The following is a 13,644-nucleotide window of genomic DNA, read 5'->3' on the forward strand; positions in this document are numbered from 1 at the left end:
CAGTTTGACCTTTGTCATTTATGAACACGACAGATGATTCCTTCCTCAAATAAGTTTATATATATAGACTGATGCATAAATGCATCAAAATGCATCTGTCCTGCACAGCATTTTTTTTACTCAGGTTGGATCCTGCATTCTTATTCCAGTCAATAAGGCCTTCCAGTGGCTACGATGGTGTAAGAGTGCTCAAAAGAGCAAGATGGCAGTTAAAAGCACTTTAGAGTGCACCTTTCTCACAGTCTTCCTGAATCTAAAAAAAAAAAAAAATTAAAAAATCTCCAAGTTTGCAGAGAGAACCAAGATCCCAAGAGGACCAAAGAGATATTGCATACAAACACCATTACATTCTTGCAGGAAGGGGCCCTGCAACAGTTGTTTTGAGAGCCATAAATGCAAACGTCTCAATTTGTGTACAAAACACAACTCAGTAGCACTGTGGTATTGCAATCACATTTTGCATTGACGTTTCTATAGCTACTCATTGTGGTGTAATTAGTGAGCACTTGGAGGATTTAAATTTGTTTCATCTACTGAACTTAAGTGATCTGTGCAAAGCTGCTTCTAAGGCTAAATTGTCCATTAATATAATATACTCCAAAGCTTTTTGTGGTGTTATTCTTTTCACTATGATTTACTTTTGTCTCATTGTTATTCTTAAGTAGACAACATTTCCACACTTGGAGTATTTCAGAAGCAATTCATTTAAGCCTTCAGGAAGTCTTTTCATGTGGAAATGCTAAAAGCTAAAAAGCAGCATGTATCAAGTTGTACACAACCACTGCCACACCCTGGAAAACGCATTTGGTTACATACAGCACCTGGATTCACCCCGAGACAAAGCCAAGGTCTCTCAGCAGGCAAGGGAACAGGAGGAGGCAGCCTGCACATGAGTGCAGAACAATGCACACACCTGCATCCCTCACCAGGCTCCCATCAAGCCCCCAGAACCACAACCCCACACTTTCACTTAAACTTTCCCCTCTCACAGTACCACCAGAAGCAGTGGAAACACCCAGCTTTACAAGGCAGTCAATACCAAGGCCTTGCTGCACAATGCAGCCTTTGAAATTCATGTAACAAGACCAAGAAGCTTGCAGGGCAAAGCCCACAGCAAATGGAACCTGAAAGTCACATTCATGTAAAGGAATTACTAATCACGAACAGTGGGGCTCCAGAAGGCATTGAAGCAGAAGCTAAAACTAATGCAAAAATACCCAAAACCCACCTGCTCACTTCAGCCTCTTCCCAGAAATCAGATGCACGTAAATTACTTGAATATACTTCCAAAATCAGTAAAGGGTAAGATGAAAGCTACTTGGTTTTGAGTAACTTGTTTCAAAAAAGAAAGGCAAAGCTGAAAAGCAGAGAAGGTGTTTTCACACAAGGAACTTGAGCAAGGCACTCTTTATTGAGATGTGGTCACTATTCAGTAACGCATTCTGTATGGATTTCCTGGTCTGTGGCTTTTAAACCAAAAAAAATAATAATTCCCACATATATACTGCAAAACTCTATGCTAGAAGTTAGAAGAGAATAATTAAGAAAACTTAAACCGACTACACATTGCTTTTGGACACATTTGGAGAAAACAGATGACAAAAAACGGACAACTACAACATTAATGTCTGTGATTACTTGCAAGAGTTGGGCCCATGAAAAGGTTACACATTTCAATCTAGCCTCATTATTGACCAAATAGATAAGATATTAATTTTCATTAATGTTTTCAAAATTGATACAATTTTTTAAGAGAACGTTATTAATTTATGTCAAAACACAAAAATTAGATTGGTGAAATTTACAGTTAGGATTGATTTTGTTTGCTTCTTCAGTACTGCAATCTTCAGGGATCAAAACATAAGGGCTGAGAAATTAAAAAAGGGAATGGTGGTAGTTTTTCTGGTTTATGCTTCAAAGTCAGTCACTAAGCAGAGCCTCTCAGATGACACCTAAGAATATGAAAAATTTAAACTTCTTCCTCTTCTGTTCTACTTTAAGACAATCATTACAAAACTGATTCAAAAATAAGTATAAAACTCTCCCAATTCCTTCCTATATCCATCCCACAATCTGTTCAATTCTCTTTAATGAACAAACCAGTCTTGATTCAGGGAATTTATAAGTAATAGGATTTTGTCAATGAATACAACTGCTAATCATCAATTCTAATATTGGAAAAAACATAACCCAGGAGTAAACACTGTATCTTACCATTTTACCTACTGTGGCATAGGAGGCCCACAAGTCCCCCAGGGTGTCCCTACTTGGGGACTCTTCCTTCCAAGTCTCCTTATTCAAAGCATGATACCTTCAATCCTTCCCATGCTTTCAAATGGCATCATCTCTTCATTGGAAACAATAAACCATAGAAAATAAAATTTTGTAAATAACTTCCATCTGTTTACATAAAACATGCTAAACAAATCTTTTTAAGCCAACAGTGAATCAAGCCTCATGCCAATAACAATTAGGGGGGAAAAAGGTAATGCAAAGAATAAAAATGCTGACGCTAAGGAGAGTTAGTTGTGCACCCCACTATACACAAAGGACTCCACAGTTACAAGTGTTGTACAGTCAAACTGCTGTCTTACAACTGCAATCCAAGGTATTTTTATCCATCCAAAACACAGAGTATTTCTTAACACAAAAACAATTTGGAAACATATTCTCTTGTGACATGAAGAATTTGTTATTAAAAAACAATCAATCCAGAAAAGGGATGAACCTCCTCTAGCAAGAGGCACTCCAGAAACTGCAGTGTAGTGAAGGACTGTCTCACTTTCAGAGAATCACAGGATCATCCAGTTCCAACCTCCTGCCATGGGCAGGGAGGGACACCTGCCACTATCCCAGGTTGCTCCAAGCCCCATCCCAACCTGGCCTTGAGAAGTTCCACAGATGGGGCAGCCACAGCTTCTCTGGGCAACCTGTGCCAGGGCCTCACCACCCTCACAGTAAAGAATTTCTTCCTAATATCCAATCCAACCCTGCCCTCTGCCAGTTTGAACCCATTCCCACTTGTCCTGTCAGTCTGTGCCCTTTTCAAAAGGCCAAGTCATGTCCAGTCTCTCATCCACCAGCATGCCCAAGTCCCTCTTCCTTGGGGCTAATCTCAATCCATTCTCTACTCAGCCTTGGAGTTGTGCAGGGATTGCCTGACACAGGTGCAGGACCTTGAAGAACTTCATGAAGATAACTTTCCAAAGACTTCTGCAGAAATGAATCCAAAATTTTCAGGTGAATTTTAAACATAGGTTTAACAGATCAGGAAAGCTAACAACCTGCCCAGATGTTGGAATTGAATTTAACTATACAAGGAAAGTAAAAAGCCTTTTATCTGGATGGCCCCCATCTGCCCGTATTGACAAAATACTCAGGAAAAGTGGGGAAAGAAGAACAACAGACAAGTTATCCCAAAGGAAGCGTTTCTGATTGGAAAAACCTCCTTATATGACACAATGAACACTGAAATACCTTCTTAAAGGATTTTTGTTCAATGGTACATGACAAAAATCCTTTAAAACCACAAGCATGAGGAAAAATTCCAGTGATATTAATGATCTGAGGGAGACTTAGCAGGAACATGCTAAAGCATGAGAGACTCTTGTGTTATAATTTGTAGCAATGTATTCACTCTTGGATGTTTATCTTGAAATAATTTCCTGATCACCATCCTACCACACCCTATCACAAGACATAATGAGACAGCGCCCAGGGAGCTGTTGCAGATTAGGGACTAACATCTTTTCACCAGAGGAAAAACGGGAAGTTAATTATTTAAAAATTAAGTGACATCTGCCAATTATTTCTTCATCTACCACTATATAAATCCTACAGTAAAGCTGGCACTTTAACATATTCAGATACTTGATAAACTTTCTTAGAATATTATCTCCTTAGTGCCTATTACTATTGAATGAAAAAAGCATTTGACACCTGTTTTAATGAACAGAGTCAGTTGTTTTGATTAATTGCAGAATACATCTGTGATGGCACAAAAAAGTTTCATCTATAATATGGTTATAAACACCTACAACAGGATATTGATTACATTAGTGTATAATACATCTTACAAAATGAACTTTAGCTGGAAAAGCTTTTTAATCAGACAATAAAAATTAAAAAACAACGCTGTCTGTACAATCTGGAGTTCATTTGGTCAAGACCTGTCTCCTTAGAAAATGAGAACTTACTACTGAACACTATTCCTGTAGACACAATTGGTAAAAAGTGAAACAAGGAGCAAATGAGAATTTCAGAGCTGTCGACAGAAACTCTCAAAGGCACCAACAGGATGACAGGTGAAAATTATTTTTTCTGGAGCCAAGAATACCACCAAGCAACAATAGCATCCTAGAGGCATCATTATTTTTCTTTCCTTGCCTTGTGACACTCTACTTGTGTTTTCTTCCAATTGTTTAATGGGTAACTCCTACACCCTCTTTGCAACATCAACTTTGCAACCAACTCATGAGATCATTAACAACACTACATAATTGTGTCTACTTGAACAACCTTTTCCTTTATGAAGGATACACAGAGGCTACAACTTGCTCTTAGCCTTGAGTCATCCAGATAGAACATAAAAAAAAATGGTTCCAAATGCAGTCCAATTATCAGCTTAACTACAGACACTCAGAGTGTAACACCATCACTTCCTCTCTGCAGCACTCACAGGAAGCTTTTTGAACATTAATAGTGCCTGCTAAAATAATATTACAGAGAAAGAACTCTTACTGAGGTTCTAAATGACAGTTCAGTGTTCAAAACGGGGATACTCTCTTAATTTCACATCTGCCTTAGCACCCTTTTCCCTAGTCAAACTTTCCAGGCTTTTCTGTTTCAGGTGCTCTCAAGTGAATAACAGCAAGAAAACATAACTAAAACACAAAAACAAGAAACATGAACAAGATGTGCTTCAACACTTAAGTGAGCTGTTGATGCTTTGCGACAGATGAAAGCAGTACCTGAATTTGGAATTTTTCTGATTCACAAATGAGCCACAGAAAGTCAGTGTCCCAGCCAAGCAGCAAGAAAAGGGCAATTTCACAACTGCTGTTGCAAACAGTGTGGTATTAAGAAGTTAAGTTTATTTCTTACAAGGGAAGCTTTTTAGACCCCCTCATCCCTTCTTTTGGAGCAAATCCCCGTTTTCCCTTCCATGTTACTTGTGTAAGAAACAGCAGCCTGCCTGCTCTGGATGTTCAGAACCCGATGTCAGCTACTCCTCAGCATCTGCTGAAGCCCACAAACACGCACAGTAAATGAGTTGCAGTGTAACAACAGGCAGCTGCTACTCAAAATCCCCCCTTTCTCATCCTCCTCCCCAGGCCCACAGACCCACATTTGAGGAAGCACTGCACCACTCCAGCACTCAGAGGAACAGCCACACTAGCCAAGAAGGGAGGAAGAAACCACAGTGCACCAGCACATCAGCCATCACCAGCTGGGCGAGCTAATCCAGCACAAGTGGAAGGTATTTCTGAGTCCCTGAAAGGAAGCCAAAACAAATTAGGTCTTTTTCCTTACATGGGAAGTTTGAGGAAAAAATCTTCCCTAAAAAAATGGTCTGAAAAGGCAGGGCATAGCATTAATCTTTAGTGGGCTAAGGAAACAGCAGTCTTATACAACCAAAATGTTTCACATTACATCTGAATTATGCAGCAGAATAGCACCAAACACTGGTAATTATGGAACAATGTTAATAGTACAGCAGCATTTTTACCACACTATCATCTAACACTCCAAGACATGATGGTAAAATCACACTTGAGACTACTTGAGAAGCAAGATAGGAGATGCCAAAAGCCTCCCATAAAGAAAAGACTAAAAATGAAATTGCAGTACAGCAAAAAACATTGCTGGAAACAATTTTAATGCTTAAGTACTGAACCTAAGATTTCAGGACCTCACAGTGCTGATGGGACAGGTGAAGGAAGAGCTTCTCCCAAGGAGATCATAGAGCTTGGCTTGTCCAGCTTTGAAAAACAAGATTTGAGAGTTTGTCCTTAGATACACCAAACATGTAAACACCAAAGCCAAAACCAAACCTTCCAAACAAAAACACAATGTTAGCACACAGGAAAAGTGGACATAAACAAAGAGGGACTACGGACAAAAGATTCCTGAGCAGCAAATTAATAGCCTTCCCATAGGAGTAATGGAAAATAACAGACTATGCAAGTTTTAAGGAAGTCCTTAATAATTTATGAATGGCATTATCAGTGAGAGCTGCTTGTGACACAGAAGAGTCCTCCATGATCCTGAAGTCCTATGTCCAGTTACAGTTGTGTGGTTTCGAAGCACTGGACGTGCCTGCTGGAGATGCTTTAATGTGTTCTGTTTGAGCAAGTTTCATTCAGACTCTCACGTAATTTGAAAACTACATCATGACAAGTTGGAAGCATTGTCTGGGTCTTTTTCAGTTATTTAGCCTTTATTATAACTCAAGAACTACTTAAGTCTTCCAGGGTCTCTTAATCTAAACAAACAACCTGCCCACCAAATACTCTAACTCTGCAGCAGTCTTAGTGCATTTCGCATCTGATGTATGCAGAGCAAACAAAATTGAATATTTTTAGCCCATTCTCCCCAGCAAAAGGAAGTTTCTGCTACCACACTCTGTCTTCCTACATCCTGCCCCTAACTGCCTGTCAATCATTTGGTCAATTTGATGGAACTCTACGGAAGGAAGGACCCTAAACCCCAGGAAGTTGCAGGAAACTAGAGGAGGGATGAGCTCATTTCTCATCAATCCCACGGAAGCAGATAATGCATCAAAATGCTTTCATGCGCTAACTCTCCAGCTGCGTTTTGACCTCTTAAAAGAAATTCCCCGAGTTTGGCTAGCAGAGGGCTTGGGAGATAGCTCAAGGTTTCCTGCTGCATGATCCAAAAGGGAGACAGTAACCTCACTGCAGCATAACAGATGGAATAACACAGTCCGCATGGAAAACACCCCCTCTAAAATGAATCTGCATAGACCCATCGTAAGCTGCAACTTAAAAGCATGTATCCAGTTTAGAAGCATAAAAGAGCACTTATCTCAACGAGTTTTCTCTAGAAAAATAATGAATACACATCTTTATCTACCCTCTTCCCCAGAATGAGACAAAGCCAGTCATTTTCCACTGCAGAGCTCTTTACATCCAGTAATTTTAAGAACATTTCCTAATCATTTCCATAACTAAAGAGAGCTGCAAAATAAACATCTCTCCTCCAGCAGCCTTCTATTTTGATCTTACTTAGTGAAATAGAAAAAATAAATACAAAACAAATCTCAGCACAAAGGGGGAAAAAGAAAACATTTTAGTGAGTAGTGCTGAAGGAAACAGAAAGGTTTTGGCAGCAACAGCAGATGCCGTATCTGGTTTGCATTCACATCACTCCAAGCATGGAAAAACAGAATCCCTCACCAAACGCCTATCGGAACCCGCAGAGAAGCAGAAGCCTATAAATTTTATTCCAGAGGCACAACTCAAGACAGCCGCAGCTACATCCTCTCCCTCCAGCCCAAAGCAAACACGACTTCCACCGCCCATCTGCTCCAGCACTCGCAGCCCGCACCTCCCCATCCCCGGCGTTCCCTGCCTGGAAGGGAGCGAGAGACCTGGAAGCGCCGGCGGTGGGGCACATCCTGCAGACTGCTCCAGCCCAAGCCCGCAGGCCCCGCGCCGCCGCATCGGCCTCGCCCGGCGCTGGCCCCGCTGCTGTGCCCGCGGTGTCCCCGGTGCGGTGCGGTGCGGTGCGGCCGGGCCGGCCCCTCGGCGCTCCCGCCGCTGTGTGGCGCGGGCGGGGGCGGCCCCGCCGCAGGTAGCGGAGCCGGCGCGCGGGCGGGGGCGGCACGTGGCGCCGCGCAGCCAATGGGGGCCGAGCGCGGCGCCGCGCGGGGCGGGGGCGCCGCTCGCGCTGAGGGGCGGCCGCGGCGGCAGCGCTGAGGGGACGGTGGAGGGCCGCGGCCCCCGCTCCGCCCCGCAGCCGCCGTGCGCTGGCAGTGTTACAAATAAGGGCTTTCTTCACCTTTTTTTTTCCCCCACAATAGTGGGTTTGGGGATTTTCCCACACGCACGCACAGCCCCCCGGCCAAGGGACCCGCGCCCGCTGTCCCCTCCTCATGTCCGCCGCCCCTTCCTAGTTGCCGGTGCCTTCACTCGGCCCCTGTGGAAGAACGAGGGCGGTCCCCCAAAATCATAGCGTTTTTAGCTGTTTTTATTATGTGCCTTATACTCCCAGGAGCTTTGGTGCGTGAGGGCTTTCAGGCCTCTCCGCAGCTGTTTTAGGGAATCTTCATTTCTGTGACCAGACGTGCCACAGAATGTGTGAAGAGAAAAAAAAAAGTGATTTAGTTGTAGACTCGTGTAAGCGGCTGCTTGCCTTGCAAGGGAGGGGAAACGACCTTGCAAAGCCATCTGACCATGGCCTTAGAAGTCACAAGTTGCACCACTAAATAAAAGAGCTGGAAAACCACTGGAGCAGAGCGAGGAAGCCTGGGCACCGGATGAGGAAAAGCTGATGAAGCAAGAAAATGGATTAAGTCATTACAGTCTGTGTGATGGTAGGATTTTTTTTTATTATTTTTTTTAAATATCTGACTTACTGCTATGGTATCTGCAGATTGTTCCCTAACCTAGATGACTGGTGCAAAACAATCAGCGATTCCAGGCACTGGCAGCTGCTAATTATTAGTGCTGGTAGTACAGTGTATAACACTGCAGAGGCTGTGTCAGGAGAGACGGGAAAAGCTTGCCCTTAAAGAAGGTGGGACAAAACTGTCTCTGAGGTGCCATTCTCAATTAAAAAGGAGTGGTACGGTTTTTTCCTGTCAGAAGAACTGCTGCACAAGGAGATCTGAAAACAATCACCATTTTTTGACTGGTGTATAAATGTTCCCTTACTGTAGGGATGGATGAGCGCATGGCCTGAAACAGGATGGCTTAGATGCTTTCAAATTTTACACAAGATAAACACAGATGTGGTTTTTATCCTTATATTGGTCATTTCTTCACAGTTCCTGTTAAACTAAATCTCTTGTTTCTACAGCAGATGAGATGCTGTTCTGTTGGTTGTTTGATAGTTTGAGTTGTAGTCAGGGCAGATCCCTGATGCCTGTTGGTACGATTCAAGAGAAAACATATACAAATCAGAAACAAAATATTCTCTGCTCTTTTGTTTCACACATTGGCACAACTGGGAACAGAAGATTTATTTAGGATTAGCTCTTATCACTAGTCCTCCTCCTTAATTGCAAGCAACTGTTCATTAGTTTGGACTCTCAGATGAAGCCAGAAGATGTAAATAAAGACCCCAACTGTACAGCCAGGCATGCACAAGGGTGTCCCAGGGCCTGTCACATTGGGCTTTGGCCAGGAGACAATCAGGCTTTGCAAGCAGCTGTAGCAAAGATGCATCAAAGATGCATTATGTTCATCTTTGGAAAGCTGATAGGAAAAGTGAACAATCAGTTTTGATATGTATTGTATTGTATTTTTGAGGCAGGACAAAGCATGACAGCGGATGAGTGATACTGTATTTTAAAGAAAGCTTAGAGGATTCTTCAGTTAGCAGTTAATTCTGTCAATAAATAAGGTCTCGGTGGATTTATGTTGCAGAAATAAATAGGAAAAATGCAGTACTAGGAGTGCATCACCAGTTCAGCTAATAAGGCAGGGAGATCAGAGTCTGAGGCAGAAAACACAATCATAAGTGACATAAGTGACATAAGTGAATAATTCAAATTAAGTTGGATAAATGTCACAGGAGGGGGTAGGGCTGGAGCTAACCTTTAGAAGCTATCTGTGACTGCTCATTGAGAAGCCAGAAGAGGAAAAGAAATCCCTGATCCTAAAGAGTGTCATAATATTATTGACAAAGACCCACACTTAGGAGTAAATGTAGCATCCTTGGTTTCAACACCCTTGTAGCACCATGACAAAGAAAATCAGTAGTTTTCTGCTTTCTTTTCAAAAATAGAGGAGCAATATAAGACAAAACACACCTTTCATTTAAAGGGGGCTAAAAGGAAAGACTATAACCTCTGATGGGTTAACTACAAAACTGTGAGAAGGATCCAGAAGAAAGTTTTAGGGTCAGCTCCCAAAAGTTATAAGAAATAATAGCAAGTCTTTCCTAGAACAAATCATGGAGCCTGCTGGAGTTGGGCAGCTCTGTAAGGCAAATAGATTGTTTCATATACAGAAGAAACATCTGGAGAAGATACAGCCATGAAAGAAAATCTGAATTTATTTTTGCATTTACAAATGGGATAACTCCAATACTGGGAAGCTTCTTTAAGGAGAATAATTAGGAAAACATGTCTTGGATTACAGTGTAAGTATAAAAGATGAAGGAACAAATTAACAAGTGAGCAGCAGCCAACTGCTGAGACCAGATGGTGTTCAACCAAGAGTTTTCAAGCAGCTCAGAGACAAAGTGGTTCAGGTACTAACTGCTGTCTCTAACTTCTCCCTTGAAGCTACCTTGTCATCAGAGGTGTCTGGAGAGTTGCTCCTGTGACACCAGATTTTTTAAAGGATTTTGGAGAAGATTTTGGAAGCTGTAGACCTGGAAGCCTGATGTCCTTGCTAGACAAATAAGTAGAAATTATGCTGAAGAGCAGAAAATACTTAGTGGGCACATAGAGAAGATGACACATTAGGGAAAATCATTATGGCTTTTTTAAAGCAACTTAGTGTCTCAGGAAAGCTTTCTTTGAAGAAGTCAACAGGCTCACGGACCACAAAGATTCAATTAACTGTCTATGATGGTTTCCAAAAGCAATCAGTAGGATTCCTCCCCAAAGGAAGTAAAAAACAAGGCTGCTAATGGAAATGAAACTTGGACAAATAACTGACAGAAATGGAGGTCAGTAGTGATTTACAAAATGTGTTGCTGATAATGAGCTGTTCAGGGTAGGGCTAACTGAGAAAAAACTGAATGACTTTGTTACTAATGGAGTCGGTGGCAAAATGGCAGATGAAATTAAAATCTGATAAATATGAAAGGCTGACATATGAGAGAAAACCAATCCTGATTTCACATATATACTGAGGAACTTTGAGTTGATTTTTACCAGTGAGGAAAAAGGCCTTGAGGTGGTGAGAGGTGGTTCTGTGAGAACATCAGCTCAGGGCTCTGCAGTGATCAAAATGGAAATTGAGAACTGTTAAGATTATTATTAAAATTTATTAAGAGAGGTTTTTAAATTTAAATTTATTAAGAGATAAAAGTGCCATTGCATAAATGCCTGTTTGCACCTGCATCTTTAATTGCCTGTGCAGTTCTAGTGTCCCTATCCCAAAAATAGTATGGTAGAACTGGAATAGATTAAATAAAAATCAATAAAATTATCAGATACTTGGAGAGCTTTCAAACAGGTCATGGTTGACTTAGCTGGATCTCTTCAGTCTGCAGTGGAAATAATATCAAAGTCTGTGTAAAATCTTCAGAGATCCAAATAACGACCAGAAATCCAGACTGTTCACTGACTTATCAGACACAAGAACTGAGTTACAGCAAATGAAAGTAGAACTTGGAAGGTTCAAAACAAACAAGAGGAGATAATGCTTCATTCAGTCCATAGTTAAGCCAGAAATCTTTGCTTCAGGATATAGTGTGTACCAAAACTTTGCATGGGCTTAAAAAGCAAATAGAGAATCATCAAAGACTCTTGATCTAACTCAGCAAGTTCCTGACTTGCAAGTTACTGGAGCTGGAAAGACATTTTGGGGAAGTACAGAACGTGTTTGTCCTGTTCTTTCTGTCTTCCTACTCATATCTTACCCACCTCTGTCAGAAACTGCTGGGCTGGGTGGAGCTTTCACCCAACCCAATATCAGTTTTTATAGATTAAGGATTATTTTTACCTCCCAACCCCAGATCATCCAGCTGTTATAATCTCCCCAAACTATTTCTGGTCATTAAGTAATTGTATAGGGTTTCGGCACCTCCTTTTTGTTTTGCCTTTCACTGTATTCACTGCTTTTAGTACTGTATTTAAGCCCACATGGATTTTTGGCACTACCTACTATTTTGAGAAAAAAAAAATCTCATTAAAATCTTTAATGTGTTCTTCCCAGGAGCATTAAAAACAAATTAACGCTTGTAGCTGTAGTGCCTTTCCCATTTCTGGGAGAATGCAAGTTGTCAGTGCAATCCTAAATAAAACCTACATGGAAGGAGTGATGTTATAGGTAGTGTGCTGCTCTGGAGAAAAGCAATACATTGTATGGTGGAGAAGTCAGTGGTCCAAAGGGGTGGATGCAAAGCAATTTGTTATTCTTTAACCATCTAAGCTGGCTTTGTGAATTAATGTGAAACAGAATAGAAATATTCATACTTCCCACTGCAACTAGTGCAGACAGGCTTAGGACTGTTGGAGTGAAGAAGTATCAATACAAATACTTAATTTATAATGATGGTATGATTATACCATCATACAGGTATGGTTTGTGTCCTTTTGCAATTCTTTTTCCAAGCAGAAAATATTTTCAGGCAGTTCACAGTGTTTTAAGTCTATTAATAATTGTACAAAGTGTTAACAGCAGAGATTGTAATGTATATATTAATAATGCATTTGCAGTGAAAAATATATTAATGCTTTTCTAAATGCTCAATTAAGCAATTACCTAATACCACAAAGCATTAGTAACAGAGAGCAAGTATAACCTTAAATCATTTTATGATACTGTAGATGTCTAAGAGTTTTTCTAAGAAATCTAAGAGAGGAGCACATGGAGTGAAGCAGTCTTCAGGAGACAAGCATCCAGCCCACTGTGACAAACAGCTTTGGGATGTTGTCAAAGCTCCTCCTCTGTGGCTTAGCTGGCCAGGGAGTGTACCGTGGCCACAAGACTGTGGTCTGCCACTTCCAGAAATACGAAATATCATCATAGCAGCTTGAGCCAAAAAGACTTTTCTAGTTTCTTTCTTCTTTCTCCCTTGCCCCAGCCCTCCCTGGAAATGTCCAAATTGAAATAGAAAACTAAAGCAATCTAAAACAACAAGTAGAAGGAACAGTCTGTAGATTTGTTTAGCAAGCTGTCTTTTGTATTTAAGTGAATTTTAGCTTTCTTGTTCTAGAACATTACTAATTCCTGTGCAGTTTCTGTAGCAGTTATCTTTAAAATGCAATTAAAACTACTGATACAGTTTGTCAGTTTGTTCCTGAGTTTGGTTTAGGCAAATCAGTGGATTTCTTCAGAGTGAAGTGTAAGCACTTATCACCTGCTGGTTTAAATTTCAACACTGTAGTTTTGGTCACGCTGTTTGCTTAGTACATCCTCTGTAACCTTTGGTATATATGAAGCAGAGATCTAAAAAAAGAATGGTTGAATAGGAAGTATGTGCACACCACAGACCACACTCTGTATTCTGCCATTCTTTATCAGTTAAGCAAACTTTCAAGGCACATTGTCTATCATTTTGTAGATAAGTTACTCTGCAGATAAATGACGCACATTAGAATCATACGATAATTTGGGTTAGAATGGATTTCAGGAGGTCTCTTCTTCGATCTCCTTAATGCAGCATTGGCTTTGAGGTTATACCAAGTTACTCAAGATCTTATCCAGCTGGGACTTGAAAATCTCCAAGGGTGGAGTTTGCACAACCTCCCTGGGCAAGCTGCCCTACTGCTTCAGTGTT

At 41.1% G+C, this 13,644-nt stretch overlaps 1 protein-coding gene and 1 long non-coding RNA gene across 12 annotated transcripts in view; one reads left to right on the forward strand and one right to left on the reverse strand.

Annotated features, from left to right (window-relative positions):
• ST3GAL5 (ST3 beta-galactoside alpha-2,3-sialyltransferase 5) overlaps positions 1 to 13,644 on the reverse strand; it is a 41,480-nt gene that overhangs the window by 14,658 nt on the left and 13,178 nt on the right. For 3 of the 11 annotated variants that reach the window (XM_069014688.1, XM_069014687.1, XM_069014700.1), the window contains exon 1: positions 7,613 to 7,716. The exons of the other annotated variants lie outside the window; for them this stretch is intronic. In XM_069014688.1, coding sequence (XP_068870789.1) covers positions 7,613 to 7,685 — 73 coding nt within the window. In that variant the 5' untranslated portion in view covers positions 7,686 to 7,716. Of the gene's footprint in view, positions 1 to 7,612; positions 7,717 to 13,644 lie in introns of those variants that run through there. 11 annotated transcript variants of the gene reach the window in all.
• The window catches only part of LOC138110051 (uncharacterized), a 50,500-nt gene continuing 44,824 nt past the window's right edge, over positions 7,969 to 13,644 (forward strand). Inside the window, exon 1 of the long non-coding RNA XR_011150775.1 lies at positions 7,969 to 8,557. This is a non-coding gene — a long non-coding RNA (uncharacterized lncRNA). The remainder of the gene's footprint in view (positions 8,558 to 13,644) is intronic.

Source organism: Aphelocoma coerulescens, chromosome 4, assembly GCF_041296385.1.
Source record: "Aphelocoma coerulescens isolate FSJ_1873_10779 chromosome 4, UR_Acoe_1.0, whole genome shotgun sequence".
Taxonomy (NCBI): domain Eukaryota; kingdom Metazoa; phylum Chordata; class Aves; order Passeriformes; family Corvidae; genus Aphelocoma; species Aphelocoma coerulescens.